This window comes from Cryptotermes secundus, unplaced genomic scaffold (assembly GCF_002891405.2).
Source record: "Cryptotermes secundus unplaced genomic scaffold, Csec_1.0 scaffold55, whole genome shotgun sequence".
NCBI classification, from domain to species: Eukaryota; Metazoa; Arthropoda; class Insecta; order Blattodea; family Kalotermitidae; genus Cryptotermes; species Cryptotermes secundus.
The window spans coordinates 995,293-1,020,619 of record NW_019740654.1 but is presented as its reverse complement, the minus strand read 5'-3'; the positions used below and the strand labels follow the sequence as shown (position 1 = coordinate 1,020,619).

Below are 25,327 nucleotides of genomic sequence, written 5' to 3'. Positions count from 1 at the left end.
GGTAAGCCCCGTGCCTCCCCCTCCATACTCACCCGACCTTGCCCCGTGCGACTTTTTTTTGTTTCTTCGAATGAAAAGAGACATGAAAGGAAAAAACGATGGAGGCGCTGTCAAGCATCTCAAAAGGTGAATTTAGACAATGTTTTGAAAAATGGAATAAAAGACTAGACAAGCGTATTAGTGTAAGTGGAGAGTACTTTGAAGGGGATTGAAGGTTTGTGCTTAAAATTTGAATAAATAAGTTTAAAAAAAATAAGTTCGGTTTCTTTTGGGTACCCCCTCGTATACTACTGAACACCATTTCTTGCAGAAAAACTGGCAGTATCTGAATTCACCTCCACTGATCATACCCTAGCCAGTACTAGTCACATAGTTCTCAGGTTTTCATGGCGGTGATTCCTTAAGGCCCAAAGTAAGTTCTCCCCCCCTCCCTTCTGTGGACCTGAGTGACAATCATTCTTGCAACCTATCTGTACAAACCAACTGATTCCTCACCCAAAAATACACTTTCGGGGGCACGCGGTAACATAGTTGGTTGAGGCACTATGCTACAAGCCAGAAGGTTGCAGGTTCAAGTCCCGATGAGGTCATTGGATTTTTTCAATTGACCTACTCCTTCCAGCCACACTATGGCCCTGGGATCGACTAAGTCTCTAACAGAAATGAGTACCAGGAACTTTCCTGGGGGGTAAAGTGTGGCCAGTGTGTAAGGCTGACAACCTTACCGCCATCTGTGAGCCAATTGTCTAGATTATGTGGGACCCTCAACTTCTCACAACCCTATGGGCCTCCGAGGTCTGTTACAGGGATAGCTTTACTCTTTTTTTTTTACAATACACTGTCACCCTGAAGACAGAGATAACATATTCCTCCAAAACATTAACCACCTACAAGAACACACGGTGTCATAACCCAGAAGACTGGACTCCATACTACTTGAAGAATGCCATCTTCTGGGATGTGGCACCACATAGATATCACGTAAACAGGTGTTTTGGAGGAATGTATCGCCTCCATCTTCAGGGTATAAAAATCCACGAGTGAGGACTGAGTCTGGGACCATCTGCTCACACTGGTTCCTCATTCACAGATTTTTATAACCTGAAGATGGAGGTGATACATTCCTCCGAAACGTCAGTTTACACAGTATCTACATGGCCCCACATCCCAGAAGACAGCATTCTTCATAATCACCAGCGTGAAAACCTCAAATCTTCCATACTACTTGTCCCCTCTTCTGATTAGAAGTAAATGCTATTTGTCTAAAGATGGGACATGGTATACCTGCTTGGTCTGACTGATCTCATAATGGCAAGAGAAGAATGGAAATATTTAACACTGAAACTGCAATCCTGTAAATTACATAATTTATGGGCTCCTTCTTTCTCTATCAGAAAACTTCCAGTGTTAATAAGGTCAGCATAACTGTGTGTGACATTGTACATTCATACATAATTTTTGTTTGGTGAAACCAAGAGCTTAAATAAATAATCAAAATGATTAAAAAGTGCCCAAAATTGATCTTACCAAGGCAATGCATGCCACTGACTAAACGACTAAAACTAATCACTTGATATCTTATAAAGGGATTAAAGGAAACAAATCTTTATGTGTTATGTTTAATGTCATATTAAGTTACCAGATAATTCAAATAAACCTGCATGATGATACTAAGAATATGTCAAATACATAACACAAAAAAAACATCTCTGTGCTTGCCAAACAAGTGCACTATTGACTATAGAACTTAATTTACCCACAATCATGGAAGAAAATATTAAGAAGTTTAATTCTGCATGATTTAAAAATCATACTTTACACATACCCCAGTCAATTTCAGACTGTAGGCCAAAAATGTCACAGTCAACTGAAGACATGGGATATGATTTAGCTCATAACTCAGACAATCATTGGCTTCTGCATGCCCTGGCTGGTAACTATTATAGAAACACTGGTGCATAAACAATAAGATCTGCATTCTCAGTCTTTGCTACATATAGCATTTTAAAAATGGCAATATATATAAACCTAGTTGCTAACAATTCAGTAACATTAGCAAGTATAGCTGTTCATAAAGAGGCTGCAGAGAAATGGACATGCTTTTCCAAGTGAATATAACAGTGAGTCCATGTGGATATCTTGGTTTAACTAACCTCCAAGGACATACATATATGCGCATTCTTACAGATATTTTAATACTGAAGTTTACATACAAAATTGATCTTTAAATTAGTTCCTTACTTTGTGCACATAAGTATTTTCATTCAGAAAGATAATTTTCTCACCTTCTGGTATTCCTTTAGTGAAAATATTAACTGAAGAACTTTTGGTCCTGGGTTTTTCCTTCAGCATGTGGAGTTATATTCATAGGTAACACACACAAGAAAGAATGTAACATGTACCTGTATATAGCAATCTGTGTATGCTTGAAAAGCAGTGTTTAGTTACAGAATTAAAATCATATGTGGAAAGTAGAAAGAAGGAATTGAACATATATTTATAAGAAATCCAAAGAATGATTAAAAAATGGACTTAATACACTACATACCGCTGGAATTAAATATTTATGCCATTCATCCCTATTTTAACATTCTTCTGCTCTAAAGCACGATGACTTATATTTACATACAGGAGGCTTAGAACTAGTCTACATAATAATTATATATAAATACTGTATACTGATAATTATATATAAATACTGTATACTGATAATTATGTATAAATACTGTATACTGATTCACAGTCATATGTTTGTTTTGTATTAGCATCGAACATCATTCAGTAAAATTGCTAGGTACATCCTAGAAATTTTAATAAGGAACACACCAATAGTTTCTTGCTGTATTTGTACACTGCACTCACATTTCACATCCTCTATTTACATTTTGACTTTAACAAAACATGCTCCCTCTCTGAACTGCTGGAGAATCATTTTTCATGAAGAGGCAAGCATCATCTTCAAACTTAACCGTGTGGATAGGACATGATTTTGATTATTATTAAACAAACTAAATTGTTGTCTGTACTATCATTGGTTACACTGCATGACAATGTATATTCATATATATTTATATAAAAAAGTCTGGAATGAGAAGGAATGAAGCTGTATACCAATAATTAGCAATTTGTAACAACTCATATTAAACGCATACATACTGATGTCAATGCTTCATCTTTTCAGCTTTCACAATCAATGATAGAAAAAAAAAGAACACCATATTGTGGAATGTGACATCAAGTCTGGTAGAAGTTCATTGATTTTCCCCTGAAACAATGGTGAACTACGAGACCACACAGCATCAAATCCCAGAAGACAGTACTCCTCATGGTCACCACTGTAAGAACCTCAAATCCAACAGTGATAAAATAAGATTTGTCACAACTTAGTCATATGTGTAGCTGCAAGTACCACATCGCACAGCGAGGATATACAAGCAGCAGAGAGAGACACGCAGTACCATACATGCATATACAATGACTAGGCAAATTGCACATAATGCTGTCAGACACTTTAAATTGCATGAACAAAGCATCTTCATTACACTTCTGAGGATCGAGTAGTCATTCTGGCAATCCTCTGAATTGTAATCATTTGACAAACATCAGCTTGGTCTCAATAAAGAAGACACTGTACGTACCTGACAACCATCACTTAATTGTACCTCAAGATTGTGTCCAACTTCAATTCCAATGACACATCCAAGAACATGGGACATGTCTGTAGAGAACTGTCTAGCTAACTATTTTAGTTTGCCTCTTTTGTGAAGAATTTTGCAATTTTAACTTAAAGAACTTTCCAGATTGTCTTTAACTTGCAACAGAATCTATGACAGGCACAGGTTTGTGTAAGATGCTAACTGGTCGACTAGTGTTACCACTTCGCTTTTTTGCATTGTTATCTCTGCGTCTCACTTGCTGAGGGGACTGCTGGAGCACTTCAGTATACTCCCGAATCAAATTGGCAATCTGAAATGCCTGGAAGAAACCATGATGCTGATAAAGAACATTGAATATCAAACATCTAAAATAATCCATATACATAACAAAAGAATTTAACTCATCCTGTACTAATATTTAGCCTAACTTGAGGATGCAATTACATACAAAATAGCTACACCATGATTTTATTATCATTTATAAAATCCTCTAGGAAAAAGGACATACTTGGGATGTTGTGAGGATGACTTTGCTCTGTTTCTTCTCACTGCCGGTGATAATCATGAGGCAGTTTAGAGCAGGACTGTAGCTCAGAATGCTATCATACTCATACATGCACAGGGCATTCCGAGACCGATGCTCCAAGAGATGCAAGCCATTCTGATCAACTGCAAGCCACAGCACACGCGGCCAATTGGACGTAAAAGATTGCTGAAACAAAAGCCAGCATCTGAAGTTTTCATAAAGTCAAAATTAAGATTGTGGTCTTATGGGTTATACCACAGTGTAGTTTCACAGGTGTTATCTACGTTGGGGTGAATCTGCTGCCTCCAACTTCATCGCAGAAGTCAGTCCAAGTTAAAATATGGGTAGGTTATACAGGAAGGGTGGTCAGTTGCAATGGGGATTAAGAGAGGCCTTGAAAATGGTAACTTAAGGCTCTAAAAGAGAAACCATTTTCAGGGAAAGAAAGAAAATAGGAGTAAAGTGAGGACAAGCAGCAGCTTTGCAAAGGCAAAGACAGATGGAGAGGCTTTTATGATAGATGACCCACATAAAACTGCAAAATGCTAGAAGAAGAAGAAGAAGAAGAAGAAGAAGAAGAAGAAGAGGAGGAAGAGGAGAAGATGAAGAAGAAGGAGAAGAAGGAGAAGAAGGAGGAGGAGGAGGAGGAGGAGGAGAAGAAGAAGAAGAAGACCTTCTTATTGATTATGTCATATGACTGGTTATAGGATTCAGGAACTTAAATGGTATATGAAAAAGACTGTTGAAGTAAAAGTGTTCAACATATTTTAGAGAAATAGCATATACAAGATTTATATGAACATCATAGCACATTTACAGATATGAGGCAATAAATTTTGACTATCCTGGAATAAGGTTTACAACAGCAATAAATTAATATCACAGCCATGGAGGAGTATAACTTTGTAAAGGGAACTGGATAATGAAGTATATATTTCCACTTGTGTACAAATTTACAAATAAACTACATGCACACCTTATTTCAGAGATCATTGAAGAGAATATGCTTGTCCATACTCAATAATAACATTCACAAATCTCTCAGTTTAGTAGTGTTATTATAAAAGCATACAGAAATTCAAAAAGAAGTGAAAAACTAATGATCACTGTGAAATACAAATATACATCAATAAACGTTGTCTTACCATTACATCATATATGGTAGCCCTGTGGAGTGGCCAACTCTGAATGAGATTCAAGAAAGCTTTCTTTGCTTCAGCTGGCGTCATTCCACGCAGGCTCTGATGGTGCAGTGCTACGCCTTCATGCGGTATGTTAGGTACAAATCTTGGTGGCAAACAATGGCTAGCCACAGGTCGGTAGTCCTCCAATACATTATCACAGTCTCCCAGTTCCAACTGAGCCTGTAGAGCTGTCAGCATCATCTGCAACATCAGGATGTTTCAATGTGGCTGCCAGGTGACCAAAATGTATATGGGAATTGTCCTCTCTTTCAGTGGCTTGCTCCATTGCCACAGTAAATGTGTCGAGAAGTGCATATGTGATATGGTCACTTAAATACAAACAAATGTTATTAATAATCCAAAAAATGAAAGTTACTAATAATTTCCTTTTCTTTTCTTTCAAATGAAGAAGACAAGGAAGCTGTCTGGAGGACTGAGGAGATAATCTTATTATGTCCCCTCTCCCAGAAAGTTGCTGAATTTCCTAAGTCCTGTTCATTCTTTCAGCTAAATTATCACATTTTTGTGTGCTTTTAGGTGCATTTGCAACCCTGCAGAGTGCCTGTTGAATCTGCCCTATTTGTCTGTATCCATAGAAGAACTTGAGAACTACACAGTGGATTTTCATGAAATTTGAAATTTTGGAGTTTCACTGAAGTTTATTGATATATACTACAATTCCGGATAGAATTGACAAAAAAATGTATGCTTTCAATGCAGACCTACATGCATTTCTGTACATTTCTTGAGTGCATATTGCTAAATATTTATTTTGCAATCAAATAAAAACATCCTGTCATCTAGAATTATTTCTAAAAACTAAAATAAGGGAAATGTACATATATGAAAGGCAGTTTTGCAGAATATATATTATATAATACAAATAGGCATAGGAGTGCTTTACCTTTACCTTGTTTTTTATCATGGAGAAATAAAACCATAGAAAATGTATTTTACAAAACAGATATGGCATATATAGAAAGACAGCACCACCAGCTGTCTTCTGATTAATGGCATTGCTCATGTCTGAACTTCATAAGCATGTAGAACTATCCTGGAATGGTCTATGAGGACACATACTTGTCCCATATTGGAGTGTATCAGACTTGTCACTGCAACTACCCCATTTATAACAATATTTGGGGTCAACTCAGTGAGGGAAATATGAAATGTATTTGGAATTTTGGTGGGAATACATTCTGGACAGCAGCCACTTAAAAGAGTGAGAAGAATATAAAAGGAAAATATCAGACTGGATATCGGGGAAGTAGAATGTGAGAAAGCCAATCAGAATCTTGTGTATTGAACATGGAAAGTAAGCTAAACACATTAATCACTATTAAACTATAGAAATATGACTTGAAATTTCATGTTTGTATCTTGGCACTCTAGTTCATAGACTCAGACCCAATGACACAAGCTACTTTAGACTTACTGCCTCATTTTCTGTAACAGGAAACCTGTCTGATCTAAGACTATGCAGAACTTGATGATAAAGCAGTTCCTTCTCCACTGGATCATCCAGATCCATGTATTGGTCTAGAAACAGATGTTTCTTGAAGAGGAAGAGGTGATGCTGGCGACGGCAGGTTGCAGTACCAGTTGCTTGGTTTGCTGCAGCAGTTGCTGAACGGTATCGTTCCCATTTTGACATCACATCTGCCACCTTCTCCTCTGGCACAAGACTGCGCTCTGAATTGCCCAGAACTTCATAAATAGCATAACCTGAAAGACAAGAATAATATAAACAAAAGCATACTTGTGTTGTACTGTGTAGTACAGTATGAATTTTGGTTAAAACTAACAATCATTATCAGCCGCACCATAGCTCAAGTGGTCAGTCACTGGCTTTCCACCGTGGCAGCCCGGGTTCGATCCTGGGTCTGGTCAAGTGGGATTTGTGGTGGACAAAGTGGCGCTGGGGCAGGTTTCCCCTGCCAATGTTCATTCCACCAATTGCTCCACAATCACCCTCACCTATCATCTGGGGCTGGTACAATAGGCCAGAATTGGCCACAGTACAAGGAACTTAGTCCCACCCCACTAGCAATAAAAAAATGACAATCATTACATGCCCTATATAAGTAACTTCACCTTAAATGTAGTATTGGTAAAATGTTGCAGGGCACTGTCTATAAAGTAACCTTAGATATGGAGAGATTTTCTCATAACAAAAATATCTTACACCAGGCAAGTTTTATGTATTCACAGAGGTGAATATGAAGATCACTGTACAATTGAATGTGATGCCATGCATGTTTTCTTTTTGTGATTTACTTCATGATGCTCTCAACATGTAGACTATACAGCACTGAATAGCAGGATAATTAATTAAAAGTAAATTAGGAAGGACTTCAAAGGAAGCAGTCATGGCCTAATGAAGGTATTCTCCCAGCCTGGAGGGACTGAAGAAAACACAAAAAACTCAAGTGAAGATAACTAGTGTCACAGTTCAGATGTGAACGAAACACTCCTGAAGTCTAGACCACCCACTAGACCAACTTGCTTACTGATGTCATGTAATGGTACGGGGGTATCAAGTTTGAGAGGAGTTTGCTGCTTCAATCTTCAGAGATTGGAGAAGCAGATCCCTCTGAAACACTGGTAGCTATATCCCAGACTACATGGCATCACAGTTCAGAATAGAGTGAGCTTCGCCTTATGATACGGCAACAATATCAGAATTTGAAGAAATTAAAATATAATTGTAAAATTCAGCTGAAAGATGTAATCTGCATAACAGCTCAGTATTAATGGCTACAAATGGTGTTGTCATAATTTATAGTAATTTCAAATATCAGAAACATGACAGTGAAGCTTAAATATAAGAACTTACCCATGGCTGTCTCACGAAGGCCTATCTTGTTCTTTACTATCTCCATGACATCTTTAGCAGCAGCTGATGGGTGAAACTCAACAGCATGGTACTGTCCATCCATGAAATGAAACCTCGCATAGATGGGCCGCCTGTTAATGGTGCACATTATTTCCTCGCGTGATGGTGGCCACTGGCGTCGCCGTGTGCCTTGGGTCTTAAATAAGCACTAAAAGTGAAAAATAATTATTTACAAGTATTTAATTTTAAATGACTTAAAATGTATTTTGACTTGTTGTTATTGTTGCCCTATGAGATATCTTAGAACAAATATCTACAAGATATTTTGGAGCATATATCTAAATAGTAGTGAGATTTTATTGTGTTCTTTAACTTCAAATATAATGCTTCTAACGAAGATACACAGTTGTCTCCACAAACCTTTTCTGCAAATCGGGCATATTTGCCTTCCTCAGTGACATAGTCACTGGCACAACGTTTCAGATGTGCAATGAGGTATTTGCGAACAGTCTTTTGAGGTGGAAGAATCACAGAACAAGCCAATGAGAGTAGTGCCCAATGTCGTAGATTCACCCTGGAGTTTGGGTCTGGATGATCAGTTGTTTGCTTCACAAGCTGCAGGTAGAGTTCATTAAGCAGAGCTTCTTTGCGCATGCATCGTTCCATAATGGACTGGATCAAGTTCACATGTTCATCCTCTACTCTGCGAATTGCATCACCTGTTCAAAAAAATATTCAATTTAATTTAATTATGTAATTCACCTACAAGCTGGTTCAATGTCAGAAAACTTAGGGGGAACCAACCACCTGGAAGAAGTAGGCATGAATAGAATAATAATATATGAATTTTAAATGAAATAATGTGCAAGGGTGTGGACTGAATTCAACTGACAATTAATAGAGAAGAGCTAAACCTCCCGTGTAGTTCAGACGAAGCCGATGTTTCAGAGGAGCATATCATCTCCGTCTTTAGGGTCAAGAAATAAGCCAAGCAAGAAACCAGCGGAAGCAGGTGGCAACCTGAGTGAAAAACGTTAGGCTTTCTCCAAGCTGCAGACCATACCCTTCATAGTCAATGCAGTGTGAACTTCAAATCCAACATGACAATGAATGTTTAGGTTCCACAGATGATAGTGAATTTTTGATCACCTAAGCAACCATCATGTTACCAGAATAACCTTGCACTGTGGTCTTTGATAACTTACATAAAATGGATGTGTGGTTAAAAACCCATGACCAATTTTTACAAAGGTGCATAATGGCTAATTTCAATAGCATGACCATAATCTATCATCTAGACTGTTTACTAAAAATGCAATGTTTCAGGAGCTAATTCTGCTTCTATCTTCAGGAACATGGAGGGACCTAAATTAATGACATCATTGGAATGAGCTAGTGGTCCAGTGACTGATACTGGCTCTTTCAAACAGACCCACCTTAACAGGTTTCCCTATCTGCCTGTAGAAGGAAGCACAACAACTTCTGAAGTGTTGAGGTTTTAGTAGAACAATCCTAATTATGGATAATGTAAAAGGTACTAAAATTAACAACCGGAGGCTGGTTTAAGTGCTCTGTTAAAAACATATTGACAACTAATGCAGCAGAGAAGATAAGGAAAGCAAGATTGGCTGGACATGTAACTTAAATGAAACAAGAAATAAATAAATAATTTTTCTGACCACTGAAAAATTAGTTGTTGAATGCAGAATCCATGATCTTCAGTGCTATACAACACCCCCCCCCCAAAAAATCAACGATTATTAAAAATGTTCCTCTATATCTATAACAGAATACTCCCTTAGTTCTGTACAATCATTTTCAGTAATAACATCTGCTGTTATATTTATGTGTAACTTATAGGCTTAAAGTCTTATCTTACCATCTTGCCCAAGGCCAGCGTAAGTGAGAATACTTTGGAAAACCTGCAAGGACATCTGCTCATCCACCTCTGGCATCTTGCTAAGGCTCTGGGGAATTGACTGCCGACTGAATGCCCAGTATGCATGTGGAAAGCCCCTGTATGTCTCTCCATGATCTGTACTTGACCCGTGTTCCTGACGGAGTTTCTCCAAACGATGTTTACTCAACCTAGTATCAGTTGACAGAAAAATATTTGACTTAAAAATTAAAAAATATTTAGTCAAATAAATATCACAAACAGTTAGCTAAGTTATGAGATTTTCTGTTTTTATATCTACATTTTTAACTCAATTTTTCCACAAAACAGAAAAAATGTTGTTCACTGGAATTTATATAGCCAAGCAGTGTGATACACAATTTTACTGGGATCATGACTCTAATGTGGAGACTTTCTCTGCCCCTTGATGGTTGTCACTTCAATATTTTTTAGTTTGTTTCTAAGGAATTCTAGTTTTCCAAAGAAATGTTGATTCCCTACTGACAGAAATCATTCATAATAAAATAAAGCAACTAGGAGTTGTTAAATAAAAAAGAAAAGGAAATGCAAAATTAATTAGAATTACACCATTACAAAACATAAAAACACATTAGACAGATAAAGGCTACATCTATGGTCATCTACGGATGTGTCTCAACATTTTCCACACTGGAGAAGTTCTTCTGTGAAAAAAAAAAATTACTGAGAAAGTGCACAACAAAATATTACATTGACTTTTAAAGTACAAATATATAATGGACATAAGAGGAAAAAGCACATTTCTACAATGAAGTAAAAAGGATTTACCGCAATACAAAACACAGAAAAGGGCAGAACAAGAATACAGGATGTGAAAAGGGAGGGTATTACAATCCACTCTGAATTACTATCAATGAGATGAGCGACAACATGACCAGTGGATTGGAGAAGAAACTGGGTCACAGTTGAGGACTTCAAGAAACACAGACAAATCATCAGAATAAAAGGTAATGATACAATTATTAAAGAGATGGATGATATTTTAATTTTTGAGGCACAATAAACTCAGAAGAGAAAAATGAAGGAAAGATGAACAGAAGAATACAAAATAGCTCTAAATTTTATCACATTATAAAATCAATATTATGGAATGAACAAATTCGAAAACAACACAAAACATCAACCTATAAGGCATATTTTAAACTTATACCATCATCAAAGACTGAAATATGGACCCTTAACAGTGAGATACAGAAGTAAAATTGAAGCAATGAATACTAAATTTTTGGAAGTACTGAAGGAAAACAAGGAGGGATAAAATTAGAAATGAAATTCCTAGAACGGGAGTTGGAGGTAAACATTTGTTAACAGAGATATAAGATAAACTATTACAATGGTTTTAACATGCAAAAAGAATGGACATAGTGAAGATAGTGAGAAGTGCATTATAATTAGAATTTAAGGGAAAGGCACCTGGGGAATGACACATAAAAAGATGGTTCAATCAGATACTGGAAGACATCAAGAAGAGAGGAAAAAGCTGGCAAAGAATCAAAAAGGAAGGATTGTGGGAGGAAAGAAGAGGTCGGATATCGTTTGTCCATCAACCTGTATAAAGACACAACTGACAGTAGGAAAAACACAAACCTCTCCTTCATAAACCTAAGAAGATGACAAACTAAGAATTATTCTCAAATTACCTCCTTCTGACATAGGATATATGATGCTGAATGTACACACCTTATTCAATTACTGGACATGTGCATGGGTGTGAGATGGTCCATACTAAACACCATGACCTCACAGAGATACATATGAAGCACAACTTATTAACAGAGGCTAAGCAGATATTTCATCCCTAAATTTTCATTTCAACTAAGATGATATGTCTAAATGTGAATACTCATTTAAAATTCCTTTCATACATATGACATTTACAAAATCAGAAAACTTGGACAAATGTATGTACGAATGCTGAATCCAGCATTTTCTTTTCCTTCATGCTACAACATATGTTTATAACATTTATGAGACTTGATTCCTGCTACAAATTAAGATTTGGTTTTCTGAGCTATAACGTTGCTCAGTCTTATTGTTAGTTACCATAATTTTGGAGGAATGTTATGTCTCCATCTTCAGTATAGAAGTGACATTTATTCTTTTTATATGCACATTAATTTCCACAATAACATTTATATAAGTATCTAGATGGTATTTACCTTCTTAATGTGTTTCTCAAGAACCCTCCACCTGTGTCTTGTGGCTTCCTTAAAGTATCACTATCCACAAGAGTTCGGCGGCAATTTACCAGATTATGATAAAGGCGAATTCTATCTTCATTAGTTATTGCCTTCACCTGTGAATTACAAAGAAAGTAAAACTGTACAATTACTAAATGCTTTATATCAGTCTGACTAGGATATTATATGTGTATAAAACTCATTTGAGCCCAATATGTTTTTGTAAATATTCTATCTCTGAGGATAATAATATCCCAATATGGTACAAATCTATGGAAACAAGAACTCTTAAATTTAACATAAAAAATTCAAGAAATATACTAGTGCTAAACAAGGAGTCAAATAATATTTGAAATAAAATAATCTTTAATTTTAATTACTTTCAAATACAAGCTTGACAACCTTCCATAATTTACAACTATGTGTAAATTTATAACAATATGGTCTCTTGGGTTGTAACAAATGCAGTTTGGAGAAAGCCCAGCATTTCTGATGAATACATTGGCTTGATTTTCAGGGCTGATGAGTAAGCAAAGCAAGAAACCAGCAAAATCAAGCAGTATACTCTTCATCCATAGAAATGGAGCTTACGTGTTCCTCTGAAATGTCGGGCTTTCTCTGACCTATATCCACTATAACCCAGAAGACTGTACTTCTCACTGTCATCACTGAGAGAACATCATATCCACCATATGTGTAGACTGATCTTCAATCCAGGCACTTATATGTGAATACATTTCAATTCATAGCACATGTTATTTTTCAGTTTTATTTTCCACATCATTTCCAAGTAAAAATACTAATGTTATTCACTTTTCAGGATTCTATATAACATATCTGGGAATTACCATATTCAAGAAACATTTCTTCAGATAATATTTAGTGAAGTAAATTAAACTTCCAGCTATTCAGTATCCAAAAACCCAGAATTCTCATGCAACTGGCAAAAATATCAAAGAAAATTTACCATTTTATAACATCCCATAAAAAACAAAGTTGTGACATGCATATGTTCATCTGCCACACACTAACTCTCCCAGCCAACACTAACAGAATTGCTTGTCATATTCCCTCATGCATGTGCTGTTACAGTTACAGTAATGCATGATTACAGTACAGCTTAGTTGAATTTGTGATTGTATTTCAGTATATCTAAAATTGTTCACTCATAAATCTGCTATGTCTCCTAAAAATACTTCCATACAAGAACTTAAGTGAAAATGCATTGTTTCAACTTTAAAACAGAAAATAGAAATATTAAAAGACTGGTAAAGGGTAAAAATTTGGTTTTGTAACAGTTCTTCTCCTGCAACCAGCATATTCATGTAACAGCACACACAATTCCTTATATATGTTGAATAAATTGCAGTTTACTCTACTCTAATAAAGACAGGCATCTAACAGCCTTACCTTCCTGATCGGTGCTTCATTCTCTGTAATCCATGCAGCAAGCGCAGGACAGTAGCTCACAATGAGTGAGCCAATCTCATTCTTCTGCTCAGTCTCAAACACGAAACAACGATGACTATTGTCAGGCTGCTGACGCATCAAGTTTATGGTTAGGAAACTGTCACTAGGGTCCAGAAAGATTGATTCCACGTCCTGGTAGCGGTACTCATACAAGACAAACTTATCATCTGGTTTGATCAGCATCAGTCCCTCAGAGTTCACCCCCAGTATCAGACTGTTACCTGCAGCACGACAATGGCATACTGACTCTGGACCATGTTGCCCACTCATTCACTTTTTGTGAGCTAACCATAATAAGCAGCATGTTACAGAATGTTAGAAAATGCCTTGGAACTTTTGCAGATTTGTACAACCGAAGCAAAGGAAACATGAAACACATATGGAACTCAGTTATAGTGATGAACCAAAATTACACAAAAATATAAATGCATTAAAGAAAATTAAAATGCTGAATCAACTGATATTTTAAAAAAATTACACAATTTAAATCAAGATCAGTTTAAGGCAGANTAATAGTAATAATAATAATAATAATAGTAATAATAATAATAATAATAATAATAATAATAATCTGCTGCAAAGGAGGCTAAGGTTATTTCTGGTCCACAGGGCCACTGAGTAGTACAATTCAAGCCTGAAATATTTCACTGAATTGGTCTGTAGTTAATGGAATATATTAAAAAACCTATGAAAGCCTTCATGTAGTGACTGCACATGCTGTTCAGTTTTGATTAAGTTACACTTGGACATAAAATGTAATAATGATTTGTGACACTAAATATAATCAAAATGAGTTCATACAGAATGTAATTCTTAAGTGTGTATGAATTGATGGATTGATATATTTCACATGCAATCTTGTGAAACACACCCACGAACTTACTTTAATGAGAGACCAGATGTAAATTTGTCACCAAGACTGAAAATGGAGTTCACAATATTCCTGCATCAGAGATGGGAGATCTGCATACATGTATGAACTGTGATATCTTCTTTGTGAGTGACATTCTTCATTTAATCATCTTTATTATGACTGTGGATAAAGACTCCATCCATGCAAAGTGGCAGAAAAATTTAAAACACTATTAAACTGGAAACATGTCTCTATTCAGCTGTTATCTTTATTTTTAAAATACAGTTTCATACTAGAATGGCTTATAAGAAAATTGACAGAAGACACAAACAAGAACTAGAAACTTGGAAACTCTGCTATTCTAGCCACTACACTAAAATTGCCCATCCTCTGCAAAGGCACTGGTACTGTATAGATGACAACAGCAACAAATAAATTTCCAACTGAAATTAGAACCCCTGCAGCAACTGAAATGTTATTAAACATTTGACATATTAAGTTCGCTTAATGTCCAAAATAAATTTAACCACTTGGCACAGACACTCTTGTGTTACTCACCGTATGACCAATAGCCACGGTACGTGACTTGAAACATGGTGGTCCCATAGAGTGGGTACTGCATCACACATGAGAGATACAGCACTTTGGCAGTGAGATCAGACCGACTGGCACCATATTGTCGATGTGCTTGAGCGATGATAGGTACCTGCAAATTATATCCTACTTTTACTGTATATACAACATTGCGTACTGACCTATTAACAGATTACAGGATTTACACCTGAATGCTCTGCATTTAATATATGGATATAGCGCTTATCACTACAGCACTGGTATAAGATTTCATGTTAAAAGAATATACCACATTACTGGCTGCTCATTCAACTGCACTAAGCAGACAGGTGTTCACATTGAAAAAGCAAACCATTAGATTAATTATGCTAGTGGGGTGGGACTAAGTCCCTTGTACTGCGGCCACTTCTGGCCTATTGTACCGCCCCAGATGATAGGTGAGGATGATTGTGGAGCAATTGGTGGAATGAAGACTGGCAAGGGAAACCGAAGTACTCAGAGAAAATCTGCCTGTCTACCATTAATCCCATTTGACCAGACCCAGGATCGAACCTGGGCTGCCGCAATGGGAAGCCAGCAACTAACCGCTTAAGCTATGAACCATTACATTAACTATATTGTTAATACCCATTGTTCTTCACTGCGACTCCGAGATATTCGTTGAGGTAGGTAAGTTTCCACATCAGAATAGTACTCTAGCCGATCACTGTCCTTGGGTTCACCTAGTGCTACTTGTGCTTGTAGCCCAGCTAGCTGAACAGCCACCTTCTCATTCACAGGGAAGTCATCACACTACATGACAGAACAAATGTACATTAACTTCAGTCAAGGAAATTGTGTTGATTTTCATGGATTTTATGTTGACAATGTTTCCATAGATTTCCTACCTTATTTGCAGTTTATTTAACAGTGCTAATCAGTATGTCAGGACTACATGTACAGCACTGAGTGACAGAATGGCCGTGAATAGTTAACTGGAAAGGATGTGGAATGTAGCAATCATAGAATAATTTAAGGTACCATTCCAGTGTTTGCTCGGAAGGATGAGGGAAACCATAAAAAGCCTGTCATAACAGTCTATGTTCCAACACTGATTAAAATTGAGAACCTCCCAAATATAAGTCCCATCTGAGCCAATTTGTTCAGCATGTTTCCATAAACCATTAATAAATGAACAAGAAAGGATAAAATCCAAAACCAGGATATTAGGAAAGATCTTGCAGAAGAAACACAAGGAAATTCAGTTACACTGAAGACAGATTAGAATGGATGACATTAGAATTGCTTCCACAATATAAAACTGAAGATGTCAAATAAAAAATCATTATGGAAATGAAGGAGAAAGTGGAGAGGCACAGAGAAGGAAGATAATAAGCATATTTGAGGAACAGTGTGTGTGTATATATATATATATATACATGACCGCCTCTGTAGTCTAGTGGTCAGAGTTCCTGGCTACAGATCCAGAGGACCCAGGTTAGATTCCCAGCGCTACCAGATTTTCTGAGAGGTAGTTGTAGTTGTCTGGAATGGGGTCCACTCAGCCTCATGAGGATAATTGAGGAGCTATTTCAAGGAAATAGCGGTTCTGGTCTATAAAACCGAGATTAACGGCCATAGGAATCTGTTGCGCTGACCATGTGACACCCTCTATCCATAAAAATTCGCACTAACTTTGCCAAAGAATAGCAGTTGCAGTCAGTATATTTCTCTTACAGACTTGGACCACAGAGTTTCTAATATATATATATAAGGAGAGCTTAGGGCAGGATGGAAAATGATGGAAATGTTTTATGTTAAAGCAGTCACTCTGGAAATATAAAGAGATGTTAATGATGGCAAAGTTTACAAAGTGATCAGATTCATCACTAACACAAGAATGGAAAGATGTATGCTAACAGTTCCCCTACATGGAGCAAGAAAAAGGTGATAGTTGTCTCTGTGATCAAGCAATGGGCCAAGAAGCATTAGGAATGTATAAGTTAGGCTTCATACATTCTTGCCTTTGAAGACTGTCGTCATCTGGGATGTGACACCATGATGTTAGGCAGAGAGATACCGATATTTCGGATGAAGCTGCTACTTCCATCTCATCCATCATGAAGATGGAGGCAGTAGGTTTCTCTGATGCTTTGGCACTTATATACCAAACAACATGGTGTCACATCACAGAAGTAGTGGTCGACATAGTCACTGCTGTGAGAACCTTAAAATTCATGTACTTAACCTTGGCAATAAATTGAACTGTGAAGTATGATTATTTTCAGTCCCTAGCATTTTCTGTGTCCCTTTCAGATCCTGAATGCACAGATGTGTGGGTAAGAATATTGAAAAGAAGGAAGAAGAGGAGATGGAAGGGATAAATAGGAGAAAAAGGAAAGGAGAAGAGGACTAGGAAGAGGACAAGGAGAGGATAAGGAGGAGAGGAGGACAAGATAAAGAGGAGAGAATTATGAGGAGGAAGATGAGATGAGGAACGAATTCTGAGGAGGAGGAGGAGACAAGAATAAAAAAGGAGAGGGGGAAAAAGAAAGAATGATAAAGAGGAGTTGCAGAAGAAAGGAGATTTTTGGGGGCAAAGTTGGAAGATGAAAAGATATTAAGAAGAAGGAAAAAGAAGAGGATTATAATGAAGACAAAGAAAATACTTCAGCCCGGCATCTTACATCTGAAAGGGATACAGGAAGATGCTGGTGTGAAGAAGAATTCAACACTCCGTTCAGGAACCAAATTTCATGTGCCCACTCAATTCTCTCTCATTTCCCTGACTGACACATCATGACTGATACTTCCAATAATACCGTATTTACACATGTATAGGCCGCAGCATAATTTTCAGACAGAAATTATAGAAAAAATAATTTTCTTGGAATATTATTTCAGGAGTAGAAATTATTTCAGAATTTATTCCGAAATTATTATTGAGGAAATTTTTTTTAAATGAAGTGTGATTTCGAATATTTCGAATATAAGCCGCACCCCAGTTTTCCTCTTGAATTTTTGGCAAAAAATGTGCGGCCTTTACATGCGTAAATACGGTAATTGGAATTGATAATTCCAATATAAAAATTATGTCAGTATATAAGTGATGCAGTACACCCACCTTAACAACACTGTACACAGCCTGTGCATAGAGCATATTCACTTCCACTGGGTCCTGAGAAAGTTCTCGGGTTGTTCGGAACAGTCGTCGCTTGAACACAAATCTGTTCTCCCCACTACCCAAGGTTGCACTGTTGCCGCGCCGACTCAACGATGAAAACGCAGACGTATTGGTGGTGGCCAGTTTACATTGTTTCCTATTGTAAAGGATGAGTTTTACATTATATCTCACATAAATAACGCAGAAAGTGAGAATTTTCAACAAATACAATTTTCATAATATAGAAAAAACCAAGGTAAAATAGGTCAGCAGTTGTTATTAAACACTTATAAGTGGTCCTTGAAACTGGAAGGGGTGCCATTTTGCTTCTATTTCCTGCTGCAAAACCAATGCATGTGCATATGCAATCTTAATTTCCTGACAAATAATAGTTCTTAAAAGTTAGAAATGTGGACTCAGTTTGTTGTTTCTTTAGATTTTGTATTTAAAAATAATTAAACTTTATTCTTAATTCATGCAAAACCAAATTTATGGTCCATACTGTAAATTTTACAATCATGTTTCATAATTTCCATGAGGGTGAAATTCCATAACCTGAATATCTCTAGGACAGAGTGAACAATACTTCCCTTCTTGCTACAGGCATGCCTGTAAGTCATATAGTAAGCACTTATAACTCTCTAAAACAAGTCTGAAAATGATTACTGCCATAACCTTTCAAACCAAAGTTAACCATTTTTTACAATTTGTGTAAAATAACTGTATGAATGCCCACTACCACGGTCTTGACCCTCTCATGGCTATAACGTACATGTCCACATCTGGCACAATGTGTGTCATACTACTGGGAAATGAACTGTTGATAGGGATGCAAAAATATCTTGTACATGTCCCATGGAACATTCTACAAAATATTTACCACAGATTCTGTCATCCTCCACCTACATTTTAAACTATTTGCTGAAAGTCTGTGTTGTCTATGTTGTCTACAGCTCCTATGATGTCAATATATGAGGTACTATTTATATATGAATCTGTAACCGTTTGTTCTTAACGTACAAAAGATATGAAAAAATTATACCCACTTTTGATTTTTTGTTTCATAAGATGCTCTAAATATCTGTGTAGGAGAAATCTGACCTCAAAACACTTAATAATATACTTATTAGAATCATCATTACTAATTCAATGTCCAGCAGCCTCCATAGTCTAGGGGTAACATTCCCACGTCATGACTCAAGATACGCGGGTTCAAACCCGGCGGAGGTCGTGGAATTTTTAAGGGCGGAAAAATTCAGGGAACAAGTCCTCTGGGAGGGACTTTAAGCCGTGGGTCCCGTGTCATAGATTTACGGAACATAAAAGATCCTCATGTCTCTAGGAGACCTCTCAGCAAAATTAGGCAAACATTTCCCGCCCAAGTAGTTTCCAATGCCTCTGCCTCTGGGGGAAGCATCAGGTACCACGTGCCAGAAGAGGGCCGACCTCGCTGGCAAAGTGGGGCTGATAGCAAAGCACCAGTACTGGTAGGGTATGGGGACAGTAGAAATTAAAGGGGGACGTACAATAGACTAGTCGCGGTGCATGGGGAAACCCACCCCCTCCAATAATAATAATAATAATAATAATAATAATAATTCAATGTCCACTCACATTTCCCATGCTGCAATGACATCATAAAGGTAGTCATGTGCTCGAACATGCTCCTCCCCATCCGGTCGGCTCTGGTATATGGCCCAACCCTCCAGATTTCGAAGACCAAGCTTTTCTGCCAATTTAGTGGCTGCATCGGCAGCTGTGTCTGTTGGGTGAACATCTATTGCTTTTGTACGCCCATCAAGGAAGAAAAACCTGCATACAATAGTACCTAAACGCCGCATTGCCTGTAGACAAAGACAGATCCATTAACTAAAACACATCACTTACTTATACTGTATTAATAGTCTTACTATAAAATCACTAATATTGTCTTTAATCCAAGGCAGAAAATTCCTGAACTGTACTTTACACAGCAGCCCTTGAATAAAGAAATTCAGAAGTAAAAATATACAACTTCTAACCTACATTTACAAATACAAAGACATCATATGTTCCCACATTTACTTGCATATAATTCCATATACATTTTTTTAACTTCCAGTTTGACCACAATTCAGAACTAACAATATTTAAATACTTTTGGATGATTTGCAGAAGTCAATGATACAAGGATATTATTTCATACATATCTCTCTGTACAGCGAGCCATTTTGAGAAACAGCTGTGGAAACCTAAAATGACTTTGGTTATCACTTTCAAGGGACCTTCCTTGTAATCAAGAAACATCTTTTATATTTATGTTACACAGAATGAGCATTATTCCAGAATTTGTGAAAGAAATTAAAAAAATGTTTGAAGTCTAGTTGAAAGTTATAAGCCAAAGGCAAAGTCTGAGTTTATTAACATTCATAGCTGGATGTCTGGACTTCCCACCAACATTCATTAATCATCCTATCACAGATGATATACAGATTGTACCAGGAGGAAAGGTCATATTCTGGGAGGTCATACTATCATTCATTCTATGCAAAAAATTGTATATGTACAGGTGTCCTATTCAGAACAGTTTCCAAGAGAAAGCTATTTCAATGTACAATTCCAAAATTGTTGACAACAAAGAGATATTACACACTGCTGAGCTGTGCCATAGCTCAAGCAGTTAGTCGCTGGCTTCCCACCGTGGCAGCCCGGGTTTGATCCCGGGTCTGGTCAAGTGGGATCTGTGGTGGAAAAAGTGGCGCTAGGGCAAGTTTTCTCTGAGCACTTTTGTTTCCCCTGCCAATCTTCATTCCACCAATTGCTCCACAATCACCCTCACCTATCATCTTGGGCTGGTACAACAGGCCAGAAGTGGCCGCAGTACAAGGGACTTAGTCCCACCCCACTAGTAATAAAAAAAATTACGTACTGTTTCTAATATCGGTATTCATTGTTCAAGTGACAAAGTTAGGTATAGTTTAGCGGCCTCCGTAGTCTAGAGGTAACGTTCCCACCTCATGACTCGTGGTACGCGGGTTCAAACGTTGAATTTTTAAGGGCGGAAAAATTCAGGGAACAAGTCCTCTGGGAGGGACTTTAAGCCATGGGTCCCGTGTTGTAGCTTTGCGGCACGTAAAAGAACCTCATATCTCCTAAGGAGATCACTGATCCAAATTCAAGGATGTTTCCCACCCAACAAATAGCCTCTAACACCTCTGATAGATGGGGGAAGCATTATAGATACCGCTAAGCTAGTGGAGGCCGAACTCGCTGGCTCGGTCGGGACTGATGGTACCAATACTGGTCTAAGTGCATGGGGAAACCCACCCTCTCCAATAACTAACTAACTAGGTATAGTTTACCTAGCATAATACAGTTTCAAAAATTCCACGGTCTACATCAATGCACTTTGCGACTCTTGTGAGGACATGGTATGTTGCTCATCTGTACAGTGAAACACCTCTGTCTCAGAAACCATTTGGAATAGGACACATGTATATATACAATTTTCTGCTAGGAATGGCCGACACTATGACCTCCCCAAATATTGGCCTTTGCTCCTGGGACACTCAGTATATTCGTAATGCCTGATAGTGTCACACAACAAATTAAAAAGAACCAAAGTGAATGCATACAAAGTTCCAGTAATATGTTTTGTGGTGATAACATGAACAGCTGTTTATATGTTCTGTGATGTGATTAGTAATAAATGCTGGAAGTTCACTTCGCTGAGAGCACTATTCCTTACCGCAATCTCTACTGTAGAAGGAGGATACTGCCTGCATGACACCTTTGTATTCTTGCAGTTATCTGCACACCACTGAACATATTGCCGTAACTTTCCCTCTAGTTGTAAGCTCTTCCGCAGGAAGCATACAAAGTACTGCAAGCACACATACAAGATAGATGAATGGCATGCTTCGTTACTGTGTTGGGTTGTACAAAATGCTGTTGAACAATACTGTTGTTTATATACAATAGTTTTCTTCTTACTTCATTTCAAATTTAATTATTATTTTTATGGTACCCTTAAGAAAATTTGAGGTTATTTCAAACAGCAGTAAACTAAATAGCTGGAGTAACAGAACCCAAATGTTCAGCACTGTCAACACAGAATCCACCAAGTAAATCCCATCTTAAACTGCTTCATTTCAACCCTCACTACTTTAAAAATTATCCATAAGTTATATTTCCTTCCAGAGTTTGACATAGTTCTTACTTCCTCCACCTGTGCTATACATCTAGCCTGATGGATAGCTCTTTATTCAACTGTCCTAATAATATTATTCCTATAAATATACCAAAATATAAAATATTACCATATTTTATGTGTTTTAAGTTATACAACTCCACATATTTACCAAATCAATACAATTCACTGTATATTACGTTGTGTTAGTTTGTTCCCATGGTGCGTATCACTTTGCCTTTGTACCTTAACTTATGACAGGGATAAAAATTCACAGTTGACAGATTTTGGAAGATGACAATGAATCTCTCAAATATGAGACAAGACAATGCATCGAGATGCCACAATTTGTTCTGTTCTCAAAAGTTGAGTCTGATGACAATATGTGAAATTTTAGGTAACTTGCAGTGATGATCAAGTTTGCCATTTTCTGGGATGTGATGCCATGCAGTCTCATAGATATCTACCAGCATTTTACAGAAACCCACTCCATCCATCTTCAGAACAGATGAACTACCATACAGATGGAGACACATCACATCCCAGGACACAATAATTTTCAGTGACATTGGCAGCTAAGGTCAGATAACCTATTTGTATGGGCAAAGGAAAAAGGCAAAGATATTTTTGTAACTGTCCATGAAGGCCCATAAGGTGGTGAGACGTCGAGGCTCACAGATGATAGTAAGGTTGTTAGCCTTACGTGCTGGCCGCACGCTGGCCAGGAAATTTCCTGGTACTAATTTCTGTTAGAGACTGAGTCAACCCCAGGGTTACAGTGCAGCTGGAAGGATTAGGTAAATTGAAGAAATGCAATAACCTCATCGAGAACTGAACCCAGGACCTTCCGGTTTGTAGCACAGTGCCTCAACCAACTACGCTACTGCATAGCCCATCTGTGTGGGCATCCATGAAAAACAAATGTGCATCTTATCTGTTACGGCTACTTCAAGAGTTTATCCTGAGTGATAGAAAACAATGCTAGCTGCTGTTTGCAGGGAGTGATTTGAAAATATCAGATAATAAAGGACAGAAATAACTTACTTTATACAACAGTTTGCTTGGTTGGAAGGCAACTATGCAGAGGCACAGTAGAAGCCAAACTCTCTCTGTAGAGTCAGGATTTGGATTGTTGGTCGCCTGGCGCATACACTGCACAAAGATCTCATCACGTAACTCTTCACGCTCTATACCATAACCTACAATGCTCTGGATAGTTTGAAGTTCCGAGTCGGGCTTCAGTTCTCCACGCATGTACTTACATAAATCCTATGAGAGAAAACAGAAAACAAATTGTGACAAAAAAATATAATTAATTCCATTTCAGACAACATAATTCATNCATTTTAGACAACATAATTCATTCATCAGTAATCTGTCAGATGACACTTCCACAGTCTCTTCCAAAACAGTTCCTCCATATAATGCGATCTTCTGTTTTTGGAAAGAGACTATCCAGGATAATTATCCAGTGATAATCTGGCAGTTTTTCCATTTGCTTTGCGTGACATACCCAACACGTGACAGACAACATAATAATTCATTTAAATTATAACAACTCCAAGGTTCAAAATCTGCCTTGAAATCAGCTAATCAAGAAATCCAAAAATGTATACAACCTGAGTGTCTATTGCCATGATCATAGCAATTTGCTGTTGAACTCTACCTTGAGCTAATCTAGCCAGTTCATGTCTTATAACTTATCTCTTTCATATTAATTTTACTATTAGCTTATTAATGTACAGGTTACATAGTTCCCTTCCCCTTGACTTACACGACAGTTGCACATCCAAGAATGGTTGTGGAACTCAACTTTTTTCCATAGCAATATGTTATAAACACAGATTGGTTACCCAGAAATTTGTCTAGATTCATTTCTTGTGCATGGAAAACAACTGATAATAGTCACATTAATGTGAAATTTATTCCAATAAAAATCATGTAGTTGGAGGATACCTGCATCATCAATATGTTCGCTGTATGTATGCATAATGAGGAGCTTCATAACTTGTACTCTTCCCCAAGCATAATGAGAATGATCAAGTCAAGGAGGATGAGGTGGGCAGGTCATGTAGCACAAATGGGGGAGACGAGGAATGCGTATAGGATATTGGTGGGAAAGCCGGAAGGAAAGAGACCACAGGGAAGACCAAGGCATAGGTGGGTGGACAATATTAGAAAGGATCTTAGAGAGATAGTATGGGATGGTATGGATTGGATAGATCTGGCTCAGGATAGGGACCAGTGGAGGGCTCTTGTGAACACGATAATGAACCTTCGGGTTCCATAAAATGCTGGGAAATTCTTGAGAAGCTGCAGAATTGGCAGCTCCTCCAGAAGGGCTCCATGCGTAAGTAGGTAAGTATGTATATGTAATGCCCTGGCGGCGTAGGGGGGCATGGAGGTATCCCACCCGCTGCCGCCACTGTAATGCCGTGGTGCAGGGGGGCGTGGAGTCAGCCTCCTCTGCCACCACTGTTACGCCGCAAGTAGGGGGCCGTGGAGGTATCCTTCCTTGCCTCCACCGTCACTGCTCTGTAAGGAGTTAACACAACCATCCTAGCTCACCCTTAGCTAGGATTCTCCTGTTCGGGGTTTCCTTTTTGGTAAAAGCTGCCACCATCTATTTTCTTTCCTTTCAATTGTGGGCACCACTCCCTGGCATATAGTCATAGCTCCTTGACCACTCCTCCCGTAGTTTACAGGTAGCGACTTAACACTTTATTATTATATCTTAAGGGGCGTTGGTATCTAGGCTACTTAACTCTGCCGGTGTGGCAGGTACCTATCCCTGTTGTCTTTC

General features: G+C 37.7%; 1 protein-coding gene across 4 annotated transcripts in view; it reads right to left on the bottom strand.

Moving 5' to 3' along the window:
• Positions 1-1,143: 1,143 nt before the first annotated feature.
• The window catches only part of LOC111872344 (myosin-I heavy chain), a 160,864-nt gene continuing 136,680 nt past the window's right edge, over positions 1,144-25,327 (bottom strand). For 2 of the 4 annotated variants that reach the window (XM_033754648.1, XM_033754649.1), the window contains 15 exons: positions 23,569-23,793; positions 22,084-22,218; positions 19,971-20,200; positions 18,318-18,513; positions 15,842-16,006; positions 15,200-15,347; positions 13,729-14,030; positions 12,298-12,434; positions 10,082-10,290; positions 8,623-8,921; positions 8,203-8,410; positions 6,802-7,091; positions 5,328-5,567; positions 4,165-4,368; positions 1,144-3,975 (listed from right to left, as the gene is read on the bottom strand). In XM_033754648.1, the coding sequence (XP_033610539.1) occupies positions 3,808-3,975; positions 4,165-4,368; positions 5,328-5,567; positions 6,802-7,091; positions 8,203-8,410; positions 8,623-8,921; positions 10,082-10,290; positions 12,298-12,434; positions 13,729-14,030; positions 15,200-15,347; positions 15,842-16,006; positions 18,318-18,513; positions 19,971-20,200; positions 22,084-22,218; positions 23,569-23,793 (3,156 nt within the window). In that variant the 3' untranslated portion in view covers positions 1,144-3,807. The remainder of the gene's footprint in view (positions 3,976-4,164; positions 4,369-5,327; positions 5,568-6,801; positions 7,092-8,202; positions 8,411-8,622; positions 8,922-10,081; positions 10,291-12,297; positions 12,435-13,728; positions 14,031-15,199; positions 15,348-15,841; positions 16,007-18,317; positions 18,514-19,970; positions 20,201-22,083; positions 22,219-23,568; positions 23,794-25,327) is intronic. The other 2 variants (XM_023866112.2, XM_023866113.2) reach the window with 1 other exon arrangement.